This window comes from Arachis duranensis, chromosome 9 (assembly GCF_000817695.3).
Source record: "Arachis duranensis cultivar V14167 chromosome 9, aradu.V14167.gnm2.J7QH, whole genome shotgun sequence".
Lineage (NCBI taxonomy): Eukaryota > Viridiplantae > Streptophyta > Magnoliopsida > Fabales > Fabaceae > Arachis > Arachis duranensis.
In genome coordinates this window covers 87,060,508-87,081,722 of record NC_029780.3, presented here as the reverse complement: position 1 = coordinate 87,081,722, position 21,215 = coordinate 87,060,508, and the positions used below count along the sequence as shown (strand labels likewise).

The window sequence follows — 21,215 nt, the reverse complement described above, 5'->3', positions numbered from 1 at the left end:
TGACTAAAGATGATATGCATGTAGCACAATTGCTTTTATATACTATAGGAAATATTTCAAGTGCATCGAGAGTATCGGTGTATCAATTATTTTAATCGTTGATCTAAATTATAAAAAATATATATAATATATATTAATTGAAATCAACGGTTAAAACAATTGGTGCATCGATACTCTCCGATACACTTGAAATATTTCCTATACTATAAATAGGGAAAAATACCGTAATAAGCCAATGCCAGTTTGAAGGTACGTAAATAAGCCAAAACGAAAATCGTTTCAGCAATAAGCCAATGGATATTTTAATGTAATTCGAACCAAGCTGGTTCGAACTACAATAGTTAATAAATCGAACCAACTCAGTTCGAAATAGGGTCAGAAAATCTTCAACATAATTCGAACCATTGTGGTTCGAACTCAATATGAACATAATTCGAACAAGGCTAGTTCGAATTATAGATAGGAAAGCGTAGCATGTAAATCGAACCAACCTGGTTCGAATTACCCTTCTCGTGGCTCCATTAGTAATTCGAACCTACCTGGTTCGAATTACTCAAGATTTGGCTATATAAGGAGTTCGAATCAGCCTCATTCGAATCATTCTTCCCTTCCCCTACCCCACCAAATCCCAGAGAAAACGACCCAGATTCTCTCCGACGAAGACCTGAACGAAATACTCTGCTAAATGGGGGATGATCCGGCACGGTTATATCGATTGGACGGAGTCGCTCATATAGCCGGGGTCATCAACGAGGAGGTTAGTACATAAATAACTTCGTACTAGCGGTATATGTGACTTAGTGGTTTTGTTTTGTGTTGTTAGTTGTTTGTGTTAGTGGTTTGTGTTAGTTGTTTTATGTTAGTGGTTTGTGTTAGTGGTTTGTGTTAGTGGTTTAGCTGTGTGGTCCATGTTAGTTGTTTCGCATGTGCTTCTCCTTCATGGAATTTTATGCGGTTTTATTTAGTATGATGTTTAGTTGGTGCTTTATTGTTTTGGTTATCTTTGTTGTTGGTTATGAAGCTGGTTCTAACAATGCGGTGCATGTCACGTGCAGCCCCAGCGATGCATCAGGAGCATGCGGCGGCAGCAGGGCATGCGACTCGATGACAGATACGTTCAGTACTTGCAGATGGCCGGACTATACCATCTTGCAAGGCTGAACAATAGATGGTTTCGGTTAGACGAGGCCCTTGTCAGTGCATTCGTCGAGCGATGGCGTCCGGAGACGCACACGTTTCATATGCCGTTCGGAGAGTACACGATCACACTGCAGGACGTGGCATACCAGTTGGGCTTGCCAGTGGACGAGCGTTACGTGAGTGGCTGCCTATCAAAGTTTCATTTATACATCCAGGGTGCCCGTCCAGCCTGGGTGTGGTTCCAGGAGTTGCTTGGAGTGGTTCCACCTCCTAGCCAGGTTCAGAAGTACGTAGTGAACTGCAGCTGGTTTCAGGAGACTTTTGGTGAGTGCCCCAATGGAGCCGATGACGAGACTGTGCGGCGATATGCCCATGCGTACATCATGATGTTGTTGGGTACGCAGTTGTTTGGGGACAAGTCTGGCAACTGCATTCACATCAGATGGCTTCCCTACGTAGCTAGGCTGGAGGAGATGGGTACCTATAGCTGGGGTTCTGCAGCACTGGCATGGTTGTACCGGTGCATGTGCCGAGTAGCGAACAGACATGTGGTCAAGTTAGCGGGCCCACTTCAGCTACTTCAGTCTTGGATCTTCTGGCGATTTCCTCGGTTTAGACCTTCTGGATATGAGACGTTCAGCTAGCCATTGGCGTCGAGGTACTCTACTCAGCCTTCTCTATTTCATTTTAATATAAATAAATCCATGTTCATTAATAATGTATTAGAAACCCTAAACACACATTTAAGTTGCCATAAGACACATGTATGATGCAGGTGGTCAGGATACAACCCTTCTGGTAGCGAGAAGGGTCCTAGAGTGGAGATGTGGAGGCTGAGGATAGACCGGTTACAAGACAGGGAGGTGAGTACGCTACTTAATAAGTTTCTTTATTTAACCACACTTTATGAGTTGCCCTGACAATGGAGAGTTCTCCGTGCAGTTTATCTGGATGCCGTACAGCACTCCCGACGTACTTCAGGTTGTGCATCCAGAGGTTTTGGAGCCTCGGCATATGGCGTTGTGGCGGTCTATGAGGTCGCTGATAAACCACTATTTTATGGTTTATCTTGTGCTCAATTGAGTGGTTTCTATCTACTCTTTACCCACTTATTCATACTATTTGCATGGTTTTACATTTGCCTTCCTAATTATGTGCTTTGATTGAAAACATGCTTCTTTGATCTTATATTTGCTTATTATTAATCCTCTCTTATTACCATTAGATGCCTTGATATGTGTGTTAAGTGTTTTCAGATATTATAAGGCAGGAATGGCTTGGAGGATGGGAAGAAAGTATGCAAAAGTGGAAGGAATGCAAGAAGTTGGGGAAATTCCTAAGCTGTCTAGCCTGACCTCTCTGCACTCAAACGGCTATAACTTTACCTAGAAAGGTCCAAACGATGCGGTTCTAGTTGCGTTGGAAAGCTAACGTCTGGGGCTTCGATTTGATATATAATATGATATAGTTCCCCTGACGCTAGGCGACACGACTGCGTGATCCATACGGCCGCGTCGCAGTGACGGAAATCCAGCGTGGCAAAATTCGAAACCAGCAAATTCTGGACTGTTTTTGACCCAGTTTGCGGCCCAGAAAACACAGATTAGAGGCTATAAAGTGGGGGAATACATCCATTCATTAGAGTGGGAGAATACATCCATTCATGAAAAGGCTCTCACATTCACAATTTTAGGAGTAGATGTAGTTTTTAGAGAGAGAGGCTCTCTCCTCTCTCTTAGGATTAGGATTTTAGGATTTTTAGAAATTAGGATTTATTTCAACTCTTCATCAGGTTCAATAATTTATGTTTCCCTTCTACTTTTATTTATATTCCTCTTTTTACTTTCAGATGCTTCAATGCTTGTATTAGATATGTTGCCTATTTGGCTTATGCTACATTCATGTTATGATTTTCTTAATTAATATTATTTGAGGTAATTCAGATTTAAGATTGCTTTGCTCTATTTAAGATTGCTTTCAATTTAATTTAGATATTTTTCTCCCTTTTGGCATTGGTTAAATAATTGGTGACTCTTGAGTTATCAAACTCATTGTTGATTGAGAATTGGAATTCTTCAAGAATTAATTCATCCACTTAACTTACCTTCATAGTTAGAGGTTAATAAAGTGAGGGAAAAATCCAATTCTCATTACAATTGATAAGGATAACTGGGATATGACCTCCAGTCTTCATACCTTGCCAAGAGTTTATTTTACAGTTATTTATTAATTTTTATTGCTTGAAAATATACCTGTGCACATTGCCCAAACTCCAAATTTCTCAAAACCCCAAATTTACAATCTCCATAACCAATAATAAGAACATACCTCCTTGCAATTCCTTGAGAAGACGACCCGAAGTTTAATACTCGGTTATCAATTTTAAAAGGGGTTTGTTACTTGTGACAACCAAAATGTTTGTACGAAGGGATTTCTGTCGGTTTAGAGACTATATCTACAATGCGACTGTTTTTATGAAATTCTTTACTGGCAAAAATCCTAACGTCAAAATGGCGCCGTTGCCGGGGAATTGCAAACATGTGCCTTATTATTGGTTATTGTAAATATTTTATTTTTTGTTTTTATGATTTTATTTTTGTTTTTATTTTTGCTTTTCCATAAATCAAGAGGTTATTTCTTTTAATTTAGTTATTAAAAAAAAATTTTTTCAAAAATTTGTTCTTATTGTTCATCTTGATCTTCAAGTTGTTCTTCACGTTCATCTCGACCTTCAAGCTGTTCTTAGTTGTTTTCTTCGTTTTGATCTAAAAATTTGAAATTTGGTGTCATTTTATTGTTTTTCTCTTTCTTCATTAAATTCAAAAATATTTTTAATTAATTTTTTTCGAAAAAAATTTCATAATTTTATTTTTAAAATTTTTATCTTATCTTATCTTATTTCAAAAATCAAATTTCAAAATTCAAATTTCAAAATTTTTAAAATTTAAATTTAAAAATTTTCAAATTTCAAATTTCAAATTTCAAAATTTCAAATTTCAAAATTTCAAATTTTAATTTTCAAATTCAAAATTTAAATAACCTTTTAATTTAAATTTATTTTTATTTTTAATTTCTATTTGCTACTATGAACTCTCACCCCTTTGCTATGAGTCTGGTTACAATAATGTTGCAGGAAGAAGAAATTACAATGAGAACAGGCATCAAGATTGGAACAATCAAAGATGGGAGGAGCCACAAGGATTTGATCAACCCTCATGGCAACAACCACCTCCAGTGAACTATCAACAACCACCACCATATGCCTCTGAACCCTTTTCCCAACATGACTTTGGACCACCATACTCACAAGCCCCTTTCCACCATTCACCTCCATATGACCCTAACCTTCATCCACCATACCAACCACCTTATGAACCAAATGAACCCTCCTATCTACCCCAAACCTCCATGGAGAAAGCACTTGTCGATCTAAACTCTACTATACAAGCTCTCTTCACCCAAATCAGACCACCAATTACCTTCAACAATCAACCATCAAGCTCTAGTGCACTTCCTTGTCAACCACAGAATAATCTCTCCATCCCATCACCACCATCCATGGAAGAGCACCCACATCCATCAATCCAAGAGCAAGATGATCCCAATTATGCTATTGATATGGAACAGGAAAGAAGGAATCATCTTCGCGAATCCATACTTCATAAAGAGCTAGAGGAGGCTCTACGGATAAGGGTAGGAGAGACCCTTGAAGATGAAAGAATAGTTGAAAGGAGTTGTCATAGAAAGAAAAACATCGAGGATGAGTACGATTTTATACTTAAACAACTGGACAAAGCAGCAATTATTAAAAAGGAAGAAGTGGTTGCGGACTTAAGAGATGTTGTACCTCCATTGGAAAGTCCAGTCACAGAGCCTCCTTCCACGGTGTTTGATGTTGATGTTGAGAAGAGCGTACAACCTCCAAGGCAAATCATGGTTGAAGATTTTGTAGAGGTTGATCAAGAGGTAGAAGATGTCAAAGAAGAGCACAAGGGAGTGGAGCTTGAAATTACCTTGCCAAAGTTGTTGGAAACCCCTCCCCCTAAGTTGCCATCATCCTTCACAACATTCAAGTGGGTAAAATTCATATCCCGTAGCTTTCTAATTCCACTTGAATATGGGCTACTGGAGACGGATGGTCAACTTAGAGCTCTTTGTGGCATTGAGAGTAAAAGGAAGAAGGCCAGTGGTAAGAATTGTCCTGCAAGGTTCATCATGGTTGGTAGCTTTAAGTTTAAGAGTAAAGGTTGGTATAGAGCTCAACTGAATGGGTCTAGGAAGTTGTTTGGCCGCTTACGTGAAAATTCAGGCTGCTTGCCACCCGGAGGGAACAATATTGCTCAACCAAAAGACGGGTGCAAAAGCAAGATCTGGGACCCCGGAATCCATTTTATCAATCACCACTCTTGGGGCCTAGTCACTTGTTTTAACTTACTTGAAGGCTTTCTGCGCCTAGTTTGGGACCCCGGAGGTTACTGGAATCACAAACATTGGTGGAGATTCCTGGATGAGTTCAACCATAAGCCACCATAACAGGAAGCTCATCAAATGTCCAACTTAAGGACTTTAACTAAAAGTGCTAGGTGGGAGACAACCCACCATGGTATGATCGTTCTTTTTCAATTTTATTTCGTGTTGTTTATTTCTATTTTATTTTATTATATTGAACCTGGAGTTTTGCATCACATTCATATTAACACTGCATTTTGCATCTTTTCAGATTAAAAAAAAAAAGCGAGCACGCGACGCGACCGCATCAGCGACGCGTCCGCGTCGCAAGGAGATGGAAGACAATATTAATATAAACAGAGAGTTTCGCAGGAGCAGCGCTGGAGGCGTGCCAATGGCACAAATCACTCCACGCAAACGCGTCGCTGACGCGACCGCGTCATATGGGAATAATGGTCTCCCACGCGACCGCGTCACCCACGCGGCCGCGTGACCTGAAATCGGCGTAAAAAGGGTGTATTGCCAAAAGTTGAGCTGGAGTTGGGCTGGACCCGTGCTAGTAGCACAAGCCCTGCCACGCGAACGCGTCACTCACGCATCCGTATCATATTGGAAATAAGGCCACCCGCGCGACCGCGTCGACCACGCAACCGCGTCACCCTGGATTTTGGCAATACTGAGTTTTGAACAGAGAGTTGTGCGACCGTGAGGCTGCACTCGCGCCACTAGCACAAATCACGTCACGCGATCGCGTGCCCCACGCGACCGCGTCACCCACGCGACCGCGTTGCCAGCGTTGCGCAACCTATCCAGCTTAGTGCCAATTTTCTTCTCTTTTCTCTTCTAATCCTAATTTCTTCCTTCTCTCTCCTTTCTCACTTTCTTTTTTCTACTTCTCATTCTTTTTCACTTTCATTTTATTTTATTTAATTTATTTGCATACTTTCATTCATTGCATGTTTTTATTTTTCTAAAGTTATTATTGGTGTTCAAATATTCTTATTCAACTGTTACATCTTTTCTGGTATTTTCTTGATGCTTAGTGAAACTTGTTATTCTGGATAGGTTATATTATTTATATCAATGCCAATCTTTTATACCTGTATTACTTTTTGCATTGACATGAATTTACATTACCTCTCCTTACCCACACTCTCTTCCCTATTGTTGCAAATGTTTGCACCACTGGTATGCCATGCCTTCTATTGTTTTCTCACTTGCATGTTGTAGCCACCATGTAATTGGGACCCTTATTATCTGGCATTAACCAACCCATGTTTTATTTGTTTTTTATCTTTGCTTTGGGTTACTTTCCTTCCCTTTTTCTTTCAGGATGGCCACCAGGAAGAGAACCGGAAGACGTTTACATGGGAAGACAAACAAGTCCATCAGCTCAATCCTTAAAGAAAAGCATCAGTTAGGGAACATCCCGTCCACCTGCACATCTCAGCATGCACCGAGGACGGTGCAATCTTTAAGTGTGGGGAGGTCGATACCGATCTCCATGGGTTAGTACCTTCTTATCTAAACATCAATGTTTAAATTTTCTTTGTAGATTAGTTGTTGCATTTGCATATTTGTTTGATTTTTGCATATTTTACCACTTGGTTAAAATAATATTTTCTTTTTCAAGAAACCTTTTAAAGTATTTCACTAATTTGAATAAAATTTTTTGTTACACTTATTTGAAGAAATATTATATTGGAACATGGTTTAGAGCTCGAACACACAAAATCTGTGAGATTTTTGAGCCTATTTAATTGGTTGTATTTTATCAACCAATATTTTATTTTTGGTGTGTATTTTTTTCTCTAAAATTGTGATCTTTGTCTTGCTTGATTCTATATTTCCATAGTTTGATGTATGCATACACTTACATGATTGAGGCCTTTGTTTCACTGAACTCACATACCCATATGGCCTTACCTTTCATTATCCTTTGCAAACCAATTTGAGCCTATTATATCCCTTTGTCTTTACTTTAGCACATCATTAACTCTAAGCGGAAAACAATAATGTCCTTAATTTGAATCCTTGGTTAGCTTAGACTAGTGAGAGTGCTCATGAATTAAGTGTGGGGAAAAGTGGGTTTGGAAATATTTGGTTTGAGAATTGAGTATGTTAGAATTTTTTGAAAATGTGAAAGAATGTTAAGAATATGTTCATGTATTCAATACTTTAATCATATGCATTGAGAAAAACAAAAGAAAAATATATATATATAAATAAAAAATAAAAAAAATAAAGGAGAAAAAGAAAAGAAAAAGAGCAAATAAAAGGGTAAATACAATCCTACCTTGACCCTAACCCCATTACAACTCTTAAAAGACCTCTTGATATGTGTATTTGTGCATCAAATTTATGTTGATTGTTAGATGAAGAGCAAGCCTTAGAAAGCAAGCTTAGTAGAGAATTGAGAGAATCGAACCTAAAACACTTGAGTGATTAGAGTGATATACACTACTAAGTGAGGGTTCGATGCTCGATTCTTTGTTCCCGGCTTTCATGAGCTATTTTCTTCTACAAGTCTATTTGTACTTCACTTTTATGATTTGAATTAGTGAAATCCAATTCATATTTATTCTTGGGGATTTATTTGCTTTTAACCAAATAGAAACATTTTTCATTTAGTTGCATTCATAGGTTGCATCTCATGCATTCTACCATTCCTCTTCATTCCTTTATAGTTCCTCTTGATATTCTACCATTCCTCTTCATCTTTATAGTTTCTCCTGAGCTTAGCATGAGGACATGCTTTTGTTTAAGTGTGGGGAGGTTGATAAACCACTATTTTATGGTTTATCTTGTGCTCAATTGAGTGGTTTCTATCTACTCTTTACCCACTTATTCATACTATTTGCATGGTTTTACATTTGCCTTCCTAATTATGTGCTTTGATTGAAAACATGCTTCTTTGATCTTATATTTGCTTATTATTAATCCTCTCTTATTACCATTAGATGCCTTGATATGTGTGTTAAGTGCTTTCAGATATTATAATGCAGGAATGGCTTGGAGGATGGGAAGAAAGCATGCAAAAGTGGAAGGAATGCAAGAAGTTAGGGAAATTGCTAAGCTGTCCAGCCTGACCTCTCTGCACTCAAACGGCTATAACTTTAGCTATAGAGGTCCAAACGACACGGTTTCAGTTGCGTTGAAAAGCTAACATCTGAGGCTTCGATTTGATATATAATATGATATAGTTCTTCTGACGCTAAGCGACGCGACCGCGTGATCTATGCGGCCGCGTCGCAGTGACGGAAATCCAGCGTGGCAAAATTCGAAACCAGCAAATTCTGGACTGTTTTTGACCCAGTTTGCGACCCCAAAAAACACAGATTAGAGGCTATAAAGTGGGGGAATACATCCATTCATAAGGAGGCTCTCACATTCACAATTTTAGGAGTAGATGTAGTTTCTAGAGAGAGATGCTCTCTCTTCTCTCTTAGGATTAGAATTTAGGATTTCTCTTAGTTTTAGGAGTGACTCTCAATCACAGGTTCAACGTTCTTTTACTTTATATTCCTCTTTTTACTTTCAGATGCTTCAATGCTTGTATTAGATATGTTGCCTATTTGGCTTATGCTACATTCATGTTATGATTTTCTTAATTAATATTATTTGAGGTAATTCAGATTTAAGATTGCTTTGCTCTGTTTAAGATTGCTTTCAATTTAATTTAGATATTTTTCTCCCTTTTGGCCTTGGTTAAATAATTGGTGACTCTTGAGTTATCAAACTCATTGTTGATTGAGAATTGGAATTCTTCAAGAATTAATTCATCCACTTAACTTACCTTCATAGTTAGAGGTTAATAAAGTGGGAGAAAAATCCAATTCTTATTATAATTGATAAGGATAACTGGGATAGGACCTCGAGTCTTCATACCTTGCCAAGAGTTTATTTTACAGTTATTTATTAATTTTTATTGTTTGAAAATATACCTGTGCACATTGCCCAAACTCCAAATTTCTCAAAACCCCGAATTTACAATCTCCATAACCAATAATAAGAACATACCTCCCTGCAATTCCTTGAGAAGACGACCCGAGGTTTAATACTCGGTTATCAATTTTAAAAGGGGTTTGTTACTTGTGACAACCAAAACGTTTGTACGAATGGATTTCTGTTGGTTTAGAGACTATATCTACAACGTGATTGTTTTTATGAAATTTTTTACTGGCAAAAATCTTAACGTCAGTCGCTGATCTACTTTACCGTCATAGAGTGGCATCAGATAGATAGGGTTCTTCCGTAGTTTGGAGGGGTGCAGCCCCCTCCGAATCCCGCACTGAACATCGACTTTCTGATGTCGAAGGACGGCAGAGGCAGTGATCGATGGTTTTCGTATGATCTTCAAAAGTGGCATCTGTATTGGGAGTCCCGTGCAGACACGGTGCTGAGGTTTGATGTTGTTGCCGACCCTGGACCATCGCATTTGTTTCTCGAGTGGTGGAGTCAGCATGGAAATAGGTTCTTGTCTCCGGATATGCAGTTGGGCGATCCAAGAGCCGTTCCTATTCCAGTTGAGGCCTCACAGCGGGGTGCCGGGCGAGTTCCTGACATGGATCGTCTTGAGGACGTGCCTGACAGGCGCAGGGTTGAGAGGAGAGCTCGTGTGGGCACACGACGGAGCCAGCGTGAGTGGAGGTGGCTTGATGCAGTTATAGACGATGATGACGATGCTAGTCTGGCTAGAGGCAGACGACGAGGCCAGGGAGGGAGACGGAGAGGGCGTGGTGCCGACGACGATGACGACGATCAGCATGGTCCGGTGGGCGGTGATGGTGCAGGGGCTGTTGCAGTTGGTGGTGTTAGTACCCACGATGGCAGACATGGAGGTGAGTAGTATGGGTCAGGTATGGGTGATGGGGCTGAGCCTGGTGACACTGGACTTGGGCCTGTGCCTCTTGGGGATTACTTCGTTGGTGTACCTGCCCATCACCAGCCTCAGCAGGAGGGTACCCCTTGGGTTATTTCGGGATCACAGTGGTCAGATTTCCTTGGCTCAGATATGCTTGATGCGGACTTCAGGGGTCCACAGTTTCCAACAGATATTACCACCATCATGCAGGAGGACGTGCCGGCCCGGAGGCGTGGTGAGACCTCCGGCACTCAGGCACCCTTAGATGTTGATCTAAACGAGCCTCCTACGGCATCTGTTGGTGATCATTTTAGTTTGGGAGACACCCCACCATCCGCCTACGCTGCGGCATCAGAGTCTGTTGCTGGGTCGTCTGCGGCACCCGTCCATTTTACACCACCTGCACAGCCTGCCCCGGACGAGGACGCCGATGAGATCGAGGATGAGGAGCCATTTATCCGCAAAGGTCAGAGGGCACGGGTACCCCGTCGTTGCTTTACGGGCTCGCATCTGTTTAGATGATTCACTTTTCATGTATTTTCTTCCTTAGAGTTCATTCATGTGTAGTTTTATTGTTATTTTAGAGCTGTGTTCCTTTGTTGTTATTTTAGAGATGTTTTCCTTTGTTGTTCGTTCATCGATTTGTACTTTGAAAAAGGATGTTTACCTTTTTTACTCAGTGACATTTTTTTTATCATCGCATCATTAAACAGTCTATTATGTACATTTATTTATTAAATTTTGCATTTAGGGGACTTGTAACAAGACTCAAAGTGAAACATAACATATTCATTATTTAACGCAGCATACACAATACATGAAAGTAAAAAAAATCAACATTAAAACTTAACTAAAATAAGTACTAACGCTAAGAACATGGCTACTAAGGGCCCCCAGTGTGAGACGTTCCACCCAGCTGTGGGCAACTCCGACGTGTGTGTCCGGGTTGGCGACATAGGCCACATCTCTTTGGATGGTTTGGATCTGCCTCGTCCATATTTGTTCGTATCCTGGTGGACCTCAGACGACCCTCTCTCGCACGCCTCTTGTCAGGGTCCGGTATCACAGTGGGCCCGTCGTGTGGTGGCCAGAAACCCTCTGGAATGGGAGGGGTGAATCCCATCCGATACACACTGAATACCGAACTAATCCAGTACACGCTGTGAACATAAGTGGTCCAGTTTACCCGTGAGTAGGCAAAACATGCAAGTGCGTGCTGACACGGGAAATGAAGCGCCTGGAAGTACCCGCAGTCACATGTCCGAGAGACAAGCGATACTCTGTAGCTACCCAATGAGAAGGAACCAGTCGGAGTGGTTTCTGCTACGGTGAACTCGGAATTATCCCTGTCATACAAAGTCACCGTGAAGCACCTCGCCGTCTTCAAGTTTGCCTCAATACACTTCACCAAGTGTTAACTGAATTGTTGTCCGGTTCTCATCTGGGCCTCAGCCTCTCTCCCTTTGCGAACAAATAGTTCGGCAAGCCTTCCATATGTTGCCTTAACCAGTGAGGATACAGGTAGGTTTCTGACACCCTTGAGAATTGAGTTCACACACTTCGAGATATTTGTCGTCATGTGACCGAATCTCCGCCCCTCATCACGATGCTGAGTCCACAAGGAATAATCAATCCGGTTCGCCCACTCACACATCACCGGGTCTTCAGACCGCAGGATATCAACACAGTAATCAAACTCAACCTCGGTCTTGGCATACGCCGCATTCACAAGAAGCCTCTGTGCATCTTTGCCCTTGAAGGTAAGGGCAAAATTAGCAGCTACGTGTCGAATGCAGAATGCGCGGTATGCAGATGGAGGTAACCAACCTCCGTCAGGAGCCTCTAGCGCAGCCTTGATGCCGTTATGACTGTCCGATATAACCAGCAGACCCGGCTGCGGTGTCACTTGCTGACGAAGGTGGGAGAGAAAAAATGTCCAAGACTCAGCATTCTCACCCTCTACTAGTGCGAATGCAACAGGTAGAATGTTGGAGTTCCCGTCCTGTGCAATTGCGATGAGCAATGTTCCCCCGTACTTGCCATACAGATGGGTGCCGTCGATGTTGATTAGCGGCTTGCAATGGCGGAATGCCTCCATGCAAGGTGGAAACGTCCAGAAAAGTTTGTGAAAATAAGATTGAGATTCGTCTAGCTGTCCTCCAACTCGAACGGGGTTAGTCCTTAGGACTGCAACAATACCAGGCATCGTCAACTGGACTCCCAACACCCACCTGGGCAGATCGTTGTATGACTCATCACAGTCACCGTAGATGAGGCCATTAGCCTTCTGCTTCGCCATCCAGACCCTCCTGTAAGTCGGCCTAAACCCAAAGTGTGCTGCCGTGGCATTCAGGAGCACTTTGATGCTGACGGATGTATCAGCCCTAACCATTGGCATAATGAACGCCGATATCACATGATAATCCAAACTCCTGTGGTCACTCGAGATGGAGGTGGCAAGACAAGTGTGAGGTCCATTGTATCGTTTGACCTCCCAAATGCCCTTGCGCTGCCGGAGACTCAGTCGAATCAACCATGTGCACCCATTCCCAAACTCAGAACACTTGCCCACATACCGACGATAATCAGACTCCACAACCTTGTACTATACCCCTCGCCGGATGCTGTAAGTCTTGACACTTAACAGGGCCTCATCTTTATCCTGAAATTGCTGACCAACCTGGAACTCCGTCAGACCAGCAGTCCCTTCCGCATCTCTAGCTCCGAATCCAACTGAGTGCCTAGAAACCCCCTCCTGCCTCATGGCATCCAAGTCCAAAGCGGAAAAATGTGGTGGATACTGCTGTGTGCCAGAGCTAGAACCACCTACCGCCAATGCAGGCTCACTCGCTCCAATATCATCGCCGTTGTCATCGTCAATCATATCTGGCTCAACGTCATTCTCCTCTGCATCACCCAACAATCCGTCTCCAACGCCAACCGGTGCAACACCCAGTAAAGCGTTCGGCAAATTTTCCCTTGCCCCTACCTCGTCGCCTACGCTGCCATTGAGGTCAACAGCAAAAGACGGGGAGGCGGCAGGTTGGACCACTGGCTGGTACACAGGGACGGAGGAAGAAGCAACAGCAGGCCGGGAACTAGAACCTGCTGGGGTGGCTAAAGTGGTCGCATTCCGGTTCGAACCCCCTGAGCTAGATACCACATCAACCAGCCGTGCCAACAACTCTGGTGTCCTCACCTCCAGAAACTGCCGCCGACAAAGAAACATTACTTGCAAGTCTACATCACTACTAATCGTGAAGCAATCATACTTCACGGTATCCTGTAGCACCGTGACTGGAATGCGATAGAAAAACTTCTTAACCCGCTTCGCACCTTCCAGACCGAGCTTTATCAGTACAGCTCTAACAAGGTCATCATAGCTCGTCGTAGGAGTAACGACAATACAGAGAGGATCCTTATCTGTGAACTTCACTCCGGAATGAGTTTTCCTCTTAACGGATCCTCTGTGGTGAACCAAAACAACAAAACTCTCCTCACTAGCCATCTTACTCCCTCTAATGAGACCAACTCACGTTTACACCCATATATATAGAGCTCAGTCTCCAACTAATTCGAACCGGCCTCCATCGAATTATGGTTTGTTTAATTCGAACCAGCCTGGTTCGAATTACTTTGACCGTCTTCTCTCTCTATAATTCGAACCAGCATGGTTCGAATTACATGCATTTATAAATCGAACCAACCTGGTTTGATTTATTAACAAAAGTCAATTGCTAATTCGAACTGCTCCAGTTCGAATTATTAATAAATGCAATTCGAACCACCTTGGTTCGAATTATATAAAAATATGCTCTGGCGGATTACTGAAACATTTTTTAATTTGGCTTATATATATAAATTCGAGATAGCATTGGCTTATTATGGTTTTTTGCCCCTATAAATATAGAGTTAGAATTAAATTTCTCAAGGTTATATAAGTTGATGAAGAAAATTTGTACATATTAATAACATGTATACATGTGACAAAGATGAGGGGCCGGGGCCCCCGGGGGAACCTTTAATTTGGCTTTGCTATGAAATGTAGGAAAAGTATATAGTTGAATTTGTTGATATTCTACAAAATACTATTGAAAATACAAATGGAGGTCATAACTTCATAAGCTCATAACAATCCTATTAACTATCGATGAACATGATAAATTGAGTAATTGACCATGACCCACAAGAGACTATAAATTTGAGAAGGTAAAAAATTAAAATAAATGGAGTCAGTGATCAGAACTTGGAAGAGAGAAGCGGGGGTGATGACTCGTGAGCGAATCAGTCACAGTCAGCCTCCTCCCTGAGGCATAGAAAAAATTTGGGAAAAATAATCATTTTGGTACGAACAGAGCAGAGGGTTTGTTAAGAAACCAAGGCACTAAATACACATTATTATATTAGATTAAATCATTAAATTATAATATGTGTTTTTTCTAATGTCCTACTAATAATATTGTAATGTGATGGGTTCACTGTTTTCAACCTTTCTCAACCGCCACCACCAATCCTATGAGAAATGTAATGCTTCGCATGTGTCATGCATTCCAAGAAAAACGCACCTTCACTGTGAAAACTATGGCAACAGTGCTTGAAATTTATAGTCTTTTTCTTTTTTTATTTTTTAAACAGGGAGAATGGGTATGGGGGCATTACATTGATTTACTAGGTTTGTATAATAATAGTAAAATACAATAGTTATTTTTTTTTTGTCTAATTTTCTTTTGAAGAAGCATATTGTTATGTTAACTCAGTAAAAATGGCATGAGTTAAGTACCGCTGCTAGTAACTCTGTCACGGTCAAATTAACTGCCCATATTTTTGCTTCCCATTTTTACTGTGGGGCCGTGAATTTCATGATATACGGCCACTTATTGCTTTTATCACCTGTGTTAAACTCACACTTATTTTACCGTACCATTCAAACATAGTTAAATAAAAATAGTAATTATAATATATGCACCACATATTTAGAATAATATTCAAATTAAGATAAAATATTATTTTAATTTTTAAAAAATTTTAAACAAATTTAATATTGTCACGTCATTAAATTTGACACAAATAATCATGAACAATCTAAAATCAAATAAAAAGTTTTATATTAGTGATTGCTAATGGGTCCATTTAAATTACAAACTAAAATTGAGTGTAAATTGTACTTATAAAATTTAATGATAACATAATATTGAATCAATTTAAAATTTTTTAAAATTAAAATAAAATATTTAAAATTTGAAATTGAAATATAATATGTTAATAACCAAATTAAAAATTAACATATTAACGTTAGAGATTAAAATAATATTTTTTTAATACTAATAAAACATTTTAGCTACAAAATAAAAAAAAAAAGAGTTACTGTTGAAATTACTGTGACTTTTTTGGCTGTTATTCTTCACGGATTTGCTGCTTTTGTTCATTTCGAGATGCCACGGACCTTCCTTATTATGCCTCGTTTGCTGGCGTCACCAGGTACCACCAACCTCTTCTCTCATTCCCATTTCCCAGCCTTTGATAATGAAGCAGAATGCTCAAAGCTGTTACTCCTTATAAAAAACTGCAAATAATAATAATAATAATAATAATAATGATAATAATAATATAATTTGATCTCATGAAAAGATGCGAAAACATTTAAAGAAAAGTTTCATCCTCCTTTGTCTCCTTTCAAGGGACCGAAGCATTGTAAGTTGTAACTCCTCTATAATGACATGCCACAAACCCATTAGGCCATTAGAGCATCAAAAATTTAAAAAGTAACCTCAGGTAAAAATAAAGCTTGATTCTGATTTCCGAAAGCACTCCCAGTTTCAGAGATTACGATGATCACTAATATATATATTTCATAAATCGTTGTAAAACTATGCATTGAGATTAATGCATAGAATAATCTCAGTTGGTTTGCAGATTTACTTTTTATAATTTTGCCAATAAATATTTACTCTTCTTTTCTTTTTCAGCTCTTTTATTACAGAGAATTGCTTCTTACAAGAGTCTCTTTTGCAAAGTAAACAGAAGGGGAAAACAGAGAAAATTTGTTGAAAAAAAAAATTGTTGCTCTTATCCAAGTTTTTTTTTGTACTTTTCTTTTTTCCTTTTAATTAACCATTAAAAAAAAGGGAGAAAAAGGTGCAAAATTTTCTCCTATGGTTTATCCCTGAGAAGAGAGGCTAATCCGGTGACCACCTTGGTTCCTCTCTCAACACTCTTCACTTTCACCGCCGGCGGCTGCCACGTGGGCGTCTCCATTGTCGGTAGGCTCTTCTCACAGGAAACAGCCTTCGCCTCCGGCGACGATGTCTTCTCGCCGAAGATCAGTTCAAACTCGCCACACTCACTCTCAGTCGCAGCGCCGTCGCTTAGATTCCTCGTGGCGTCTTCGATGGCGGAGGACGGAGGCGGCGTCGGCGGCAGAGGACGACTCGCCCTAGTGCAGGAACTGGAGAGCCACTTGGCGAGCATGTAGTCCGCCTTCCTCCACGGCGGAACGTGCATACCTTTCTTCTTCAAGCTCTGCTTCGCCGCCTCCGACACGGCGGCGACGATCTGACAGAGACGATCGGATTTTCCGACGAAGATGTACGGCAAAGACTGAAGTATCGCCTTATAAGTCCCCGTCGATCGAGCAATCTCGAACTCAGATCGGAAATCGATGTCAATTATCAACCTCTCACCTTCCACAATCGCATCGATGTATTCATATTCACCTGAATCAGAAAAGCCAGAACATTACATTCAGTTCTATTTCTCCACAATCAGTGTCCGTTTTCAATTGAAAATTTCAGAGGAAAATTAGGGGGAAGAAATGATACCAGCGGGATATGATACGGTTTTTTCCCATTTAGATTTGCACACGGAAGAATCGTAGCCAAGAGAGGCAAGGCTTTCCGTAACGATCTTTCTCAAATCGTCTTTTCGTTTGAAGACCTTGGTATTCTTCTCAACGATCTTCGATGTGTCAGCTAAAAGGTTTCGCTCCACAACACTAGCGCAAGGAATCAAACTCTGTAATAAGCGCAAAAGGAAAATAATAATCGATTAATGGAGCGTTTGGACACTGAGAAAACGCGACAAAATTAAAGTTCTGAACTCGCTGGATATATACTACCCTAAGCTTCAGTCGTTGGGAGTTTACCTTGAGAGCGTCGCTGGCGTCCCCGAATGAACCGGAGTTGATTGATTCACCGAACACGTCCAGTTCCTCGTCGGAGCTATCGCTGTTGTTGTTGCCGTTGAAGCAGTTGCAGCGGTTGCGGCCGCATTTCGCTGCTGCCGGCTTCTCGCTGCTGTCTTCGATGAAGCTCTGAACCATTTTCGCCAAGCAAACGGAGCTAGGCTCGAACTCCGTCACCGTTCCTTCCCCGGCCGACTCTCTGATGGAAGGAGGAGCTTCGCCGGCCGCGGCGATGACTTGTTTCTCCGACGAGGAGGAGTTTCTCAACACGCTCGATAACTGCCGGTCGAACACGAACAGCCTCTTAAGCCGCAACTTCAAAACCGGCTTGACGGCGTCGTTTCGAACCACCACCGCTTCCTTCAGCTTCTGAGAATCGATGTCAATAGGTTGGATCTTCATCGGAGGCATGGCTAAGAAAACAATAGAAAAGACAAAATGGTAGAAAAGAAATCCCTGAAAAATTCTCACTCTCTATATACAACTACTCTATCGTGTTTGTTCCATTTTCAGAGAAGAAGTATGGAATAACTTCTAGACTAAGCGAGTAGAGAAGACGAAGGAGGTGAAGAAGTGTTTTTCGAGGTCAAGGTTTTCGTGGAAAACATGGCGGCGATGATCGGAGAAACGTGCATTGTTCAACTGGAAGGAAGAAGAAATCGCCGGAATGTTCATCTCTCCGGCGAGTTCACCGTCAGAAGCGGGTGAAAATGTTTTTATTTGTTTTTTTTTTTTAATCTTTTTTGGTTTTTGGACGCTTTGGATTAGGTGAGTGGGTTTGAGGTCAGGGTATTTATAGCGAAGATGGAAGAGTTGCTGACTAGGACTGTGAGTGCCAGGTGGTGTCCAACGTGGCGGAGATGATCTGGGCAGTGAGGAGCGTTTATGTTGGTGACGCGTGGTGGAGATGTTTATCGTGCGTTATACGCATTGGTTTTTTGGGGAGTGGAAAAATTACGTTGGTGACCTCAGAAATGGCATGGAATTTCGGGTAGATGCCCTCGTGTTCCGGTAATGTCGAAAACCACCCACGCTTGTACACAGTGATCGTGGAGATTGTGCATTACGTGATTTTGTTGTTTTTAGTAATGGTAGTGAGCATTTTTATTTTATGTTTCCTGGGCGTTTAATTTTAACGCCAAAAAAAAAAAAAAGAAGAAAAAGCCAATATTCAATTGTTATTTTGGAATTTTAAAATAAGAATGGAGAAAAGAAGATCAAAAGCTGGGAAGAAAAATTGAAACGCGTGATGTGAGATGAGATTTTGGTGGGATGTATGGCAAGGCCATGCTGTTTAGGTCTAGGATGTACTATCCTACTATCTTATGGTTATGGACAGGACACATGGCGGTTGATTGTGTGCCTAAAGAATAAAGGCATTGAAATAAAATTATTAGCAAAAACTAGTAAATTGTAGTCGAAAGTCTATATTATCAATATAAACGATAAATAATATTATGTAAACAACAAATAAATTTTTGAATAATTCAAAATATGAAAATTATAAAAAATTATAATATTATTTTTATAAGACAAATCATTTTTGTATTTAACGGATAACTTATTTAATTGAATTGAATTTTTTCTATAACTATTTGGATAACTATATACAAAAATAAAATAAAATTAGATTTTTAGATTTTTTAATTTTTTAAACATTTTGATTATTCACAAAAATAAACATTATGTTATAGCCTGGTCCAGGCCACTCGCGGGTCAACCCGACCCACTGACGACCCGATCCGAGCGGTCGGGCACGTCCAATCCATTACGCGGCCCGGACAGGCGTCCTTGATAGCTCTCCACAGCAGCTGTAAGGAAGCTTCGAGGAAAGTGGGCCTATCCTTGCAGGGCCCAGCTCTGACACGGTATAAATGGGGAAGGACCTGCCCTTCCCCCAAGGTACGTCACCTTTTCCACCTATCATTCTCCCCGCCTGCACACTAGCTGACTAGAGCGTCGGAGTGTCTTTGCAGGTGGCACCCCCTCTTTCCTTTCACAACGAGAGCTCGGCTACACGGCGAATCCGAACCCAGTACGACCGCGATTGAGGCGTTCTCACCCTCTTCAATAACCACCCGACCTGTCCGGCAACCGACCACCGAACATTGGCGCCGTCTGTGGGGACTGCCTTAATGGACGTTGTGCCGGGTCCCGGAGACCAAGGCCGAGGAGCCGGAGCGGAAGGGGCGGCCTCTGTCGCCTCACTGAGGGGACGGCGAAGGTCCCCCCGACAACACACTGAACAGCACACGAGGACGCGACCCTTCGGGGGAACGGGCGGCGACAGCGCCAAAATAATGCAGGAGCTACGTCACAGGGTCCAGAACCTGGAGCGACAACTAGCCGACCAGGAGCGTGACGGACGAACCACCGACCCCAGCTACACCCCATCCCCTGAAAGCCAAGAGAGAGACTCCCACCGAAGCCGTCTGCGACGCGCCTCCGCATCCCGAACGGAAGCGGAGAGCACCCGTGAAGAGTCCCCGGTCCCGAGAAGACGAAATGACACGATCATCTACTCCCGAGGCAGGGAAACACGCTGCACGGCACGAGATCGCGAAGACGGGGAAGGGAGGTCCGAGAGGACACGACAACCCGTGATAATGGGCGCCACCCCATTCCACCGATCCGTCCTCGAAGTCCGGTTGCCGAAGCACTTCGACAAACCAACGGACATGAGGTACGATGGAACTCAAGACCCTCTAGAACACCTCATGGCCTTCGAAGCAAGGATGAATCTAGAGCGAGTAGGGGACGAGGTCAGGTGCCGAGCCTTCCTGGTAACCCTAGCGGGACCCGCAATCAGATGGTTTAACGGCCTCCCGAAAGGATCCATCTACGGGTTTTCGGACATCAGCCGTGCATTCCTGGCTCAGTTTACAACACGAATAGCAAAGGCAAAGCACCCGATCAACCTTCTGGGGATAACCCAGAGACAGGGAGAGCCGACCAGAAAGTACCTGGATCGGTTCAACGACGAATGCTTGGAAATCGACGGCCTAACCGATTCGGTGGCCAGCCTTTGCCTGACGAACGGCCTCCTTAACGAGAACTTTCAAAAACACCTTACCACAAAACCAGTTTGGACGATGCACGAGATCCAGACCGTAGCTGGTGCGCGAAATTGTGAACAATACTTTTTCACAACTCTCATAATCCCCAGTAATGGCTCCAAAAACGTGGTAGCTCAATACCATGGCATTACACAACTTCGCACAACTAACCAGCAAGTGCACTGGGTCGTCCAAGTAATAAACCTTACGCGAGTAAGGGTCGATCCCACGGAGATTGTTAGTATTGAAGCAAGCTATGGTCATCTTGTAAATCTTAGTCAGGCAAACTCAAATAGTAATGGTGATGAACGAAAATAACATAAAAGATAAAGATAGTGATACTTATGTAATTCATTGGTAGGAACTTCAGATAAGCGCATGAAGATGCCTTCCCTTCCGTCTCTCTGCTTTCCTACTGTCTTCATCCAATCCTTCTTACTCCTTTCCATGGCAAGCTTAAGCAACGGTTTCACCGTTGTCAGTGGCTACCTCCCATCCTCTCAGTGAAAACGATTGCATATGCTCT

The 21,215-nt window shown here is 41.9% G+C and overlaps 1 protein-coding gene and 1 pseudogene across 1 annotated transcript; both read right to left on the bottom strand.

Moving 5' to 3' along the window:
* Positions 1–386: 386 nt before the first annotated feature.
* Positions 387–13,961, bottom strand: LOC127741405 (uncharacterized; annotated as a pseudogene).
* Positions 13,962–16,082: 2,121 nt separating this feature from the next.
* On the bottom strand, positions 16,083–18,393 carry LOC107466114 (uncharacterized). Its single transcript, XM_016085088.3, has 3 exons — positions 17,595–18,393; positions 17,272–17,464; positions 16,083–17,166 (listed from the first exon to the last, which is right to left on the bottom strand). The coding sequence occupies exons 1-3, from the start codon at positions 18,042–18,044 to the stop codon at positions 16,604–16,606; spliced, it is 1,206 nt and encodes a 401-aa protein (XP_015940574.1). The 5' UTR covers positions 18,045–18,393; the 3' UTR covers positions 16,083–16,603.
* Between the last annotated feature and the right edge of the window lie 2,822 nt (positions 18,394–21,215).

What these genes read in the sequence shown, in the direction of transcription:
- LOC107466114 (XM_016085088.3), bottom strand. Translation starts at nt 18,044, where the DNA reads ATGCCTCCGATGAAGATCCAACCTATTGACATCGATTCTCAGAAGCTG. An exon ending in ACGCCAGCGACGCTCTCAAG is followed by an intron (nt 17,465 to 17,594) that starts GTAAACTCCCAA and finishes CGCTTATTACAG; the next exon opens with AGTTTGATTCCTTGCGCTAG. An exon ending in AACCGTATCATATCCCGCTG is followed by an intron (nt 17,167 to 17,271) that starts GTATCATTTCTT and finishes TTTCTGATTCAG; the next exon opens with GTGAATATGAATACATCGAT.